At 43.0% G+C, this 10,535-nt stretch overlaps 1 protein-coding gene across 12 annotated transcripts in view; it reads right to left on the bottom strand.

The window, feature by feature from the left end:
• Positions 1 to 5,445: 5,445 nt before the first annotated feature.
• Positions 5,446 to 10,535, bottom strand: part of EYA1 (EYA transcriptional coactivator and phosphatase 1) — a 326,842-nt gene continuing 321,752 nt past the window's right edge. For 8 of the 12 annotated variants that reach the window (XM_057532328.1, XM_057532330.1, XM_057532323.1 and 5 more), the window contains one exon: positions 5,446 to 7,483. In XM_057532328.1, the coding sequence (XP_057388311.1) occupies positions 7,390 to 7,483 (94 nt within the window). In that variant the 3' untranslated portion in view covers positions 5,446 to 7,389. The remainder of the gene's footprint in view (positions 7,484 to 10,535) is intronic. The other 4 variants (XM_057532324.1, XM_057532326.1, XM_057532325.1 and 1 more) reach the window with 1 other exon arrangement.

Here is a 10,535-nt window from a genome sequence, read left to right as displayed (position 1 = left end):
CATGGCTCCTCTTATGTCAAGAAAGCCATTCCTGGTTCTCTTTCTTCGGGGGCCCCATAACCTATCGGCTTACAACCCTACAAAGGTCCCGTCCCCTGCCCCCTGCCCCCCAGCCCACCTCCAGGTTATGGTTTTGCAGGGTGATAGGAAGGGACTTCACAGGAAGGGTTTAGCTTCTTTAAAAACACCTTCAGCCAGCCCCCCTTCCCCCAGTTTGAAATGGAAAAGTGCCACTTTCCCAATTACACGTAAAGGGCTTCAGCCTGACTGCTGCACTTTCGAGAACCATCCGGGAAACTGGGTTGCTATTCTTGCCCCTTGATAATTCACTGCAACACACGCACACGCACGCACACACACACACACACACACACACACACATTCAATGATATATATAATTAGTCCCAAAGACAGCAAAGCCTTCCAGGTCTGAGTTCGAGAGAAGATTTAGAATGAACCAACACCTTCCCCTCAGCTATAATCCTCTGACTTAATTATACACAACTTGGTACCTGGCTGGATCCAGCCGGATCCTATCCAGTGTTGGGTGGAGGAGGGGCACAGCAAGAGAACCTTGGAAACCTGCCCCACACACTCAGGACTAGCTCTGCCTCTGGGACACCTGCGAAATGGGTTCCATGTTTCTATCCCCAGGGCTGCCCTAGGACAGACCCTCCTTACATCTCACTTGAGTTATTGCAGCCGGCAGTTATTAAATATTTCTCTCTCTCATTAGTCTGGAAGAGGATGAGGAGCCTAGGTTTAGGGGCCTATCAGCATCTTATTCTTTTATCTCATCTAGGTCAATGAAAATGTCATCCCCTCAGTGAGACCTGTTTCCCCAGCCAACATTCATTGCTGTCCCCTGTGGGCTTCCATCATAAGTTAAAATTCTTTGCAACACTTGTCCCCCTAGATTTCCAGTGTCCTGGCCATCCAGTGAGGCCCTCGTCACATCTGCCTTTTCTCACATTCTCTCTGTTTCCCCACTAGATGGCCAACCCCCTGGGGACACCCCTGACACCAGGCAGAACTCTTCACTCACAGGAGGAACTCCCTAGATGCTTGAATGGAATCGAGTTGGGGGCCATAAGGATTTCCGGGGCCTAGGCATGGCCAACCGGGAATCGGAATGGCTTGGAAGGGAAAGGCCGGGAGCTGGGAACTCACATTCCACACATGGCCCAGCCTTGCTGGGAGTTGCCTTGAATGGAGGTCTTTCTCATACCTGGTTGGCCCAAAGCAACGGCTCTTTACCTTGACTGCTGCTCAAGCCCCAACCTAGACAAATTCAATTAGAATCTGTAGAGAGGGGCTCAGGGAGTTTTCTAAGACCCCAGGTGATTTCAACGGGCAGCCCATTGAGGACCACTGGCAGAAGGGTATGAGAGCTTGAGGGGGCCTCCTTTCTTAGGCAGTTACCCAGAGGTCCCTGCAGAGTCCTGCCCAACGGGGTGGCAGACGGAGGGAGGAGGTGGGGTGAGTCGGGGGACAGCACCAACGTGGGAAACACGAGGTAGCTCATCTCCTTTCCCACCTGTCACCTCTGGGTCCTGGGGCTTTATGTCAAGCCACGAGAGAAGGTGGAACAGGCCACAGGAGTGCTGGGAGCAGCAGAGAGGAGGGAAGGAAGCCCATTTTCAGGATGGTCGGTCTAGCTATGGTCCCAGGCAGCAAACTCCCCCAGTCAAACCAGCCCACAAACCCGGCCCAGAACCACCAGGCGGTGTGTAGCTGCACACGCACTGGCTCTGGGCACACTTGGTCCCCCCATCAGAGAGTTCTCTCGGAAGGGCTTTCCTCTGGCAGAGCATCCGCTTTTCTTCTGTTGCCAATAAAAATCCCCGGCGCTGTTCTTTCTCCTTCGCTTCCGCCTATTGCTTCTGACAGAGTTTGCCAGTTAGCTGAGGTCAGGATTTCCTTTTTACAAACAACCTGCTTTCAGTCAGTGGAGCCAAAGGTTTCCTAAATTACAAACCCTTTCATTTCTTCTGCCACAAGCTCGCCTGTCAGTTTGGATAATTGCACAGAACGGAGAGAAATGGAAACGTTTCTGAGAGACACTGAAAGAAAGAAGTGCTATTGCTAACTGTCTCCTTTTGGATTGTCAAAAAACCATCCTGAGTGGGATCGACAGGGCGACGTGAGTCAGCTGAAGCTTCTGTAGCTGCAGAAAGAGTATCGGGGATCCCAGGGTCTGGAAGGAAATTTCTTACGGGTCTTAAATGAAGACACGCTGTCTGCGGCAGCATCTCCACATTCTCTTAAGCAAATGGCTTCCTTTATAGTCACTTGAATTGGGGAACATCCAAGCCCTATTCAGATGTTTTGAAAAGCAACTTTTAAAAGTTATTACAGAATGCATGTGCATTGGACACGTGTAAATGCTGATTGGAAGACAAATTTTAAACCAATCTCTGGAAGGATGACATAGAATTGAGGTGCTGAGGTTTACAACCCAAAGCATTCAGACGTCATTGGACAGTTATACTAACTGTGGGCAGATGCCAAATACACCTTGAAAATGGAAAGCCCTGGTGTGGAGCCATGGAGCACGGGGCAAAGCCAGCTTCTATTGACCTGAGAGCCCATGATCTTTTCATGATTCTCTGTTGTATCCAAGAGTCGCCTGGGGTTATGACTCTGCCTGATTTGGCTGTGACCTCTTGGACAGAGCACTTAACCTGAGTTTTGTAATCTGTAAAATAAAAGGGGCTCCGCTAGACACTACTTAGGGCTAACATCTAAGTCTAGTTTAATGCGGAATCATGGCCCCAGTGAAGGGTCCCAGGCTGTTTGTGTTATAATGCAGGATGCTGAATGCAACCTCTGTTTCTGTCCTCTTCCTTGTCTTTCTCCCGTGAAAGGGGAATAGCCGTGCTCGTGGGTAATAAAAGCACTAAGCCTGAAGTTTTACTTGGAGGTGAAGGACAGTTCACGCCCTCACCCCTCCCTCTCCTGGCCACTCTGACCCACACTCCCTGCGCTCCTATAGTCCTGTGGCCTTTCTTCCCTTCTCATCTTCCCTCTCGCCCTCTCTCCTGTGCTCCCCTTCTCCCCACTCTGCTCAAGGCAACTCTAGCTGGCAGGGCTCAGCTTCTGGGCGGCATTTCCCGCCTGCCCAGGCTGCCCTGCTCTCCCCACCTCTCACGCCATCAGGACCACTCACGGAAGCCTCCTTTATGATTGTGATTCTTTTTTAATAGCCACCATCCCAGTGCTTGAGGTCAGAAACTAGATGGTCTGGTCTTTTTCATCCTGTTTCCTAGACTAGGCCAGAAAAATGCAGTCCCCTTGTAAATGGTCTGTGCTGTCAAAGAGCTGGTTCTTTAGTTGGGGAGAAAAAAAAAAGTCTGAATACTTAGCCAGCATAGTAATGGGCAGCATTAAAAAATATGCCAAGCAGTGTCCCAAGCACTTTACACATATTAACTTACTTGGTCCTCATAATAACGGTCTGAAGTAGGTATTATTGTTATCCCCTTTTTACAGATGAGGAAACTAAGGCACCGGGAAGTTAAACAACTTGGCTAACTAAAATGGGAAGCTGGGATTCGAACCCAGGCAGTCTGCCTGCAGAAGCCAGGCTCTTAACCACTAGGTGTACTATCTCAAAGTGGTGAGGAGACCCCTTACGCTGGGGCTGTCCAGACTCCTCTTGTGTCTCACTGCTCCCCCCATTCAACCCATTAGCCAAGTGCTGTCCTTGCTGTCACTGAAAATAAATCCAGGTGTCCTTTTCCCCATCCTAATCTGAATCTGGCTGTTGTTCTCCTGGACTGCCCTACTAGCCTGATGACTCGTTTCCCCACTTCTTCTCTCACCCTTCTTTAGCCCATCCTCCACCCAGCAGCCAGAGTGGTCATTCCAAAGAGTGTGTCAGATTGGGTCACAACACTGTGTAGACCCCCTCAGCGGCCATTTAGAATAGCATCCAAATCCCTCACCAAGACTTTCCCCGTCTCCATTCCTTTCCCAGATCATGTCTTCTTGGACCCGTGAGTGTGATTTTCACTGCTAAAACACAATAAATAGAAGTCTTCTCCTCTGAGGACCTTTGCCTATATCTTCTGCCCTTCATCTTCACATGCTGCCTGCTTCTTAGCAATTGGTCTCAGTTCTGTCCATCCTTTCCAGGGAATCCCTGTCACCTACCCATATTCCCTGTTTTAACTTTCTGCACAGAATGTTTCCAACTGAATGTATCTTATTCACTCATTCATTCAGTAATTCATTTGTCTGTTCCCACCTACTCTGATGTAAACTCCATCCTCATGAGCTCCTATCCTCAGCGTCTCGGACAGTGGTGGGGGCATGGCGAGCCTTTATTTAAGGGAATAGTCTGAACGGCCAGTAAGACCATGGACACTGGGTGAGAGAAGCTCAAACTGTGTGCCACGGTGGGAAAGAAGGTTCTACAGAGGTGAAGGCTCTGGAGCTGGACGCGGTTTGGGTGGATTAAAGGTGGAGGATTGATGGCCATGGGAGAGCTCTGAGCAGAGATTTGGCGGGGATGCTTACGGGCGGTTTGGCCCATTAAAGAGCCCAGTTAATATGTACTGAAGGTTTGTTCCTAAGAGTAACGAGAGACAACACTGGGAAGAAAGTAGAGGCTGTACTTGGAAACTCTAGAATGGCAGGTAGAGAAATCTGGGCTCAAATCTATGGTCGAAGGGGGAGCCCTTTAAGCATTTTGGCCAGAGGGGGGTCATGTTAGAAGTGGCGCTTTAGAAAATCCATCTTGTGAGTGTATGCTCCCCATTTTGCCTGTTTTCCATACTTTCTTCATCTGAGACCTAGAAGTCCCTCTGCTCCCCACCCCTGCCTCTCTTTACAGACAGTCCCCAAACTTTTCACTCTCGGGTTTCTGAGCATGCGCAGACACTTCATTAGCGTGTGCACGTGAAAAACGAACATCCTGGGCCTGATAAATGAGTCAGACCACTGCATGTTTGATGGTCACGTGTTTGTATGCATGAATGTTGTGTTTCTAAGATTAAATCCCAGGAGGAAGCAAGTTGTGCTGTTTTATAGCTCTTTGTCAGTGATGAATCTGGCCAAATCTTAGCGGTGTATGTTGCGGGCATTCTTTATAGATGAAGCTCGTTTCTGTTGCTGTCCCTTGGGTATTTAAGTGGCTAAAGCTAAGCTCTGGCATCCAAGACACTTGATGCTGAATTCTGTTCTACAGCAGATAAGTCTGAGCGAAGGTCTAGTTTATATAGTTTCGGAGGAAGTAAAGAGCTTTTCCATTCATCTGTTCTTACAGTGATCAAAGAAACAGCTGTAATTTTTCTAGCCCAGTCCTCTCAAGGACTGATAAAGCCATTACTGCAGTTGCTCTGTACAACTTCCTTTTGTCGGACTATGAGCTTTCTAATGCAACCAAGATCCTGCTGTTTCTTAGAACCAAGAGATGAAGAAAATACTGACAAGTCAAGGAGCTTACAGTACTTCACAAATCAGTTTTATTAATTTAAACACAAATTGAATGAAGAAAAATTCTGTACACAGTTGTGGACACAACACACCTTTATACAGTAAGGGTAAGATTAAACTTTGTCTTTTCAGTCTGCAGAGTACAAAAATGTAAAATGGAAAGGCTGAAAAATTGTCGACTTCTGTTTGCTTCAAGCAAAAGAGGAAAAACAAAATTCAATGATTAAACAATTTTGAGAAATTCACAACTGACTAATTCTAGCAGCAACATGAAACTTCAGAAAAGGATAGAGTAGCTCTTTCTTTAGCTACTTTGGGTCAAAGCTGGTGTTATTTCCCCCCCCCCCCCCCCAATATACTATTAAAGAAAATTCATCCAAAAAGTAATTTCATGACAATGGAAGGCTTTAGATGAGAGAAACTAGTGTCTAGATAAACTGATCGATCACTTTTGGAGAAACTTTATTAGGGTATTACAAAGGTGACAAATTTTATTTCCCAGGTTTATGCTTGTCATATAATACAGAATGGGGGTGAAGAGTAGCATTATTTTCTTGGTGATGACTGGGCTGTGTCCCCTGCTGGCAATGAACTTTCCTGGGAGGGTGGGGTGGGAGGTGGGAGATGAGTGTGGAGGAAAACAGAAGGAACACGAATGTAGGAAGTAATACAAAGTTTTGCTGATTTCCAGATATGTGGTAATGTCCTTCCTTAAACGAGAAAATATCATCTGAGCACATGAAAACTTTGCTAGTGTCCAATTCATGAACCATTTCATTAATAAAATATATCCATCAAATACATTCTTTCTGTGGGAAGGAGCGTTTGAATAATCTTTTTCCAGGTAGTTACATATACTACATTAGTGTTGAAAACGAAAAAGTGAGGTTTTAAGAGGGCTTTTTTTCCCCAAAATTATTTAAGACAGACACTGCTGTGTTCTTTGACCAAGGCCCTCCTAACAGCATAAAAAAAGAACTGATGGGGAAAAAAATTGGAAAACAAAATCTTATTGACACTTGACATCCATGCTTTTGGTCTTGACAACATGATCTTAAAAAAAAATCCATTATCTACATATTTATACCCAGTACTTCAAGAAGGCACTGCACGTCTGTGCATATCCTGCCTCATACTTCACTATCAAGGCATTGCTACCTTTCAATATCATTTTCCTAAACAATATGTAAAAGAATCATCCATTATTACAAATTTACACCCAAAATTCTTTCTGTACATGATTGTCTCAGTGATGTACATATTATACGTTTAAATTAGACATATTTTAAACTACTTTGCAATGTGCTAAAATTCAAAGTACTTGCTGTGTCGTGAGGCCAAAGCCTTCAGTCGCTTCTCTCTCATCATGCTACTGTCTCTTCAGTTATCTGATGTCAAAAAAGTCTGTTCGCATGAACTGTGTGGTTCCTGAATTATACCTCGATAAAGCTGTGTTTGTTTTTTTTTTAAAAGTCTGTTCATAAATAAGTAGAGATGTACAGATGACCCTGGGTATGAGACACCATAAAAGTAAACCTTTACAAGAAAATCCCCCCACTGGTAATCAGGAAACCCATTTCAGTCTTTGTTGTGCAATCAAGTTTGCTGTATTGGAGAAGCTGTTTAGGTCACACTGAAGATGCTAAAAACGTAAAGCGTCTGCAGGTCCTTTCTTCACAGGTTCGAACCATGTAGTTAATGTGGCCAAGACACGTTACACTGTGCTAGAACATTCTCATGGCTTATTTGCATTGGATTCACAGTACTAGAGTCAACAGCTGTTCTGAAGAAAGGGATGTGGTCCTTCATTTACCACAAGGGCAGAGGCGAGGACCCACAGCAGCTGGGCATCAAAACGTTGAAATCGCTAGTTTGGAGTCTGGCGCTGACTCGGGACTCAGCCTGCTAGATGTGTCCCTGGTCACAGGGCGGTTGTGTGGTTTCAAAGTGCTAGGGGGCTGTTACAGGTACTCCAGTTCCAAGGCATGATGTAGGGCCATGAGGTCCGAGTGACTGGAAACCCTCCAGAAGGGCATGGCGTGCTGCAAAGGGGCAGACAATGTGGTGAGGACAGAGAACATTTCCAGTACAGGCCTTGAAAGGCTGCTTTGGCAATCCACCATGCTGCCCACCCCCCTTTATTCAGTACCGTGAAAACTGCCAGTTAAGGTCTCAACATCACATCTGTTTAAAACACAAATTCAAACTTAATCCTCCCCTAAGAATACTGGACTGCATTTAAAAATGTAATTCAGGAGTCTGTTTCTTTTAAGAAGGTGATGGGTATTTCTTAAGCAGACCTACACTGCGACTTGAATGCCGATTTCAAGCTTCAAATAAAATCCAGTAGCTATGAACAAAACCTTGTCAAACATTTGCCTTTCAAAATCTGGATCCAGTGCATTTTTCATGCTGCAAGTTTAAGCGGTTTTCCTTAGTTGGTAGTATTTTACATTTTGCAAAACTTAATTTTACTCCTGTAAGAAGCAACTTTTTTTTTTTTTTCGTTTTTTGCATTGACCCTGAAACAGCTTTACCATATGGGAAATTTTAAATGAACATCTAAGATAGTTTTTTGGATTTTTTGGTGGTAGTTTAAAACATCTAGAAATCTAGCTTAAATGATGGGAATGTTTGTGGAACACCTGAATTAACCAGAGACAAGAAAAGCAGGCCAAAAAAAAAAAAAAAAGAGGTTACATCGTCCATGAGGGATAAAAACATGATTATAAACTTTACGGTTCAAAAAGCACTGTACTAAGTATTTATGTATCAGCAAAATCTTTTTCTTGATAAGAGAAAGATAATCATCACACTTCAGAGAACAAAATTCTATTAAGCCCACAGAAAACATTTCGGTTTTTTTCTACACAAAAAATAACGTGAAGGCCTGAGTATAATTTGCAATTATAGGTCTAGGGAATTTTTAAACAATTCACACTATTAGGAGAATATGGCATGAAAGCAAACAGAATTTAGAACTGAGGAGTTTTTTGGGGGGACTATCTGTAAGTGACAATAGGAGCTACTAACTATTCTGGTGCAGATCACATAGCTGTTATTCTGGGGATGCAAACTATTGTTACTTATTAACAATGTCTTTGTTTCAAGTAATCTGCTAAAGACATATACCACAGTTCAATATCATATGTAGACCTTTCTGGATTCTATACTATTTTGGAGTATCTCTATTTTTGTTATCCTTCAATAACTGTCCAGAACCAAGTACTAGAGATTTCTTTTCAAAAATTTAGGATGTTCCACTTGGCAATTTTAGATCATAAAAGTAGACTGTACTATTTTGCATTCATTCATTAGTGATTTTTCATGTTCACAGGCACGGTGTAGAAGACATCCCCGGCCCACCCTCTCACAGTCTGTGGGTGAGTAGCAGAAATGAACAACAATCATGAATGTTCACCTAAAAGGAGGAGGAGTGGGTAATTCCCTTTGCCTGGGGAACTGGGAGAGACACTGGTAAGTGGAGGTAATAGTTGAGCTAGTTCTGAAAGGCTGATCATTCAGAAGAGCACTGTAATGTCTCTGTGCGTGTGAAGGGGGCTGGGGCAGAGGATACAGGAGAAGTTCATTGTTAGAATACTGGCTGTGTGAGAGAAAGACATGGCTGTGACATTACTGGCTGTAGGAGCCAAGTGGTGCAGGACCTGGTTAGCCCTGTTAAAGAGTTTATTAAAAATAATGATAGTTATGATTAACATTTAATAGTGACTCATTCTAAGAAGACTGAGTCTAGCAGAGAGAACAGGGGACTCAAACATGTGTTAACAAATAATTAGAACTAATATTGCAAAATAACATTTTCCCTAACTAAGCACATACTGATGTGACGCTTTTATGGATCTACAAGAGCTTCCCAGGGCAACTGGGTACAAAGTAAACAATTTTTTTTCCTGAATCAATGCTTAGTGTGGAACAAATATTTCTTATATGAAGACAAAGAGGAAAAGAAAAGAAGGTTCTAGAATGAGGAGACCTAGGTTATACTCTCAACCCTGACTTTTGTCATGATTCAGTCATGTTACTAATCTCCCTGGAGCCCCAGTTTGTTTATTTGTAAAATAAGGGTTTAGGGGAAATGACTCAGGGTTGCTTCTAGGTTTAATAAAGTCTATAAACTTTTTCATTAAAATATTCTATTACTTGTACAGCTCTGTAGCTACAGCAGATTTGTAAAGTAATATACATACATATCATAGGATCCTACTGCCAAGAACCGGCAGGCAAGACATATCTGCTGAAACTATTTCATTACAGTGTAAGGCAGTGTGGGACTAAGAATCAAATTGACCTTGCCAGAGCAATGAGGTAAGAAAAATAAGTAAAAGCATCAGAATTGGAAAGGGAGAAGTAAAACTATTTGCAGATGACATGATTTTATATATAGAAAATCCTAAAGATTCCAAGAAAAAAACTGTTAGGTCTAATCAATGAATTCAGTAAAGTTGCAGGATACAAAAATCAGCATTTTTATACACTAAGAACAAATGATCTGATAATAAAGAAAGTGATTCCATTTACAATAAGCATCAAAAACAATAAAAAGGTGAAGGATTTCTACACTGAAAATTATAAGACATGGATGAAAGAAATTGAAGAAGACACAAATAATAAATGGAAAGGTATCTCATGTTCATGGATTAGAAGAATTAATATTGTTAAAATGCCATCTACAGATTCAATGTGATCTCTATCAAAATTCCAACAGTGTTTTTTTTACAGAAGTAGAAAAAACAATCCTAAAATGTATACGGAACTAAAAGACCCCAAATTGCCAAAGCAATCCTGAGAAAGAACAAAGTGGGAGGTATCACACTTCCTGATTTCAAGCTATATTATAAAGGTATGGTAATCAAAACAGTATGGTACGGGCATGAAAACAGACACATGGAAAATGGAACAGAATCAAGAGCCCAGAAATAAACCCATGTATATATGCTAAACTAATATTTTACAAGGGAGCCAAGAATACTCAATGGAGAAAAGACAGTCTCTTCAATAAATGTTGCTGGGAATACTGGCTATTCACATGTATAAGAATGCAACAGTTAACTTGAAAAGGACTAAAGACTTAAATG

The sequence above is a fragment of the Balaenoptera acutorostrata genome, chromosome 17 (genome assembly GCF_949987535.1).
Source record: "Balaenoptera acutorostrata chromosome 17, mBalAcu1.1, whole genome shotgun sequence".
NCBI lineage: Eukaryota > Metazoa > Chordata > Mammalia > Artiodactyla > Balaenopteridae > Balaenoptera > Balaenoptera acutorostrata.
Note: the sequence above shows the minus strand (reverse complement) of the source record. Positions and strands in the feature narration are given on the sequence as shown.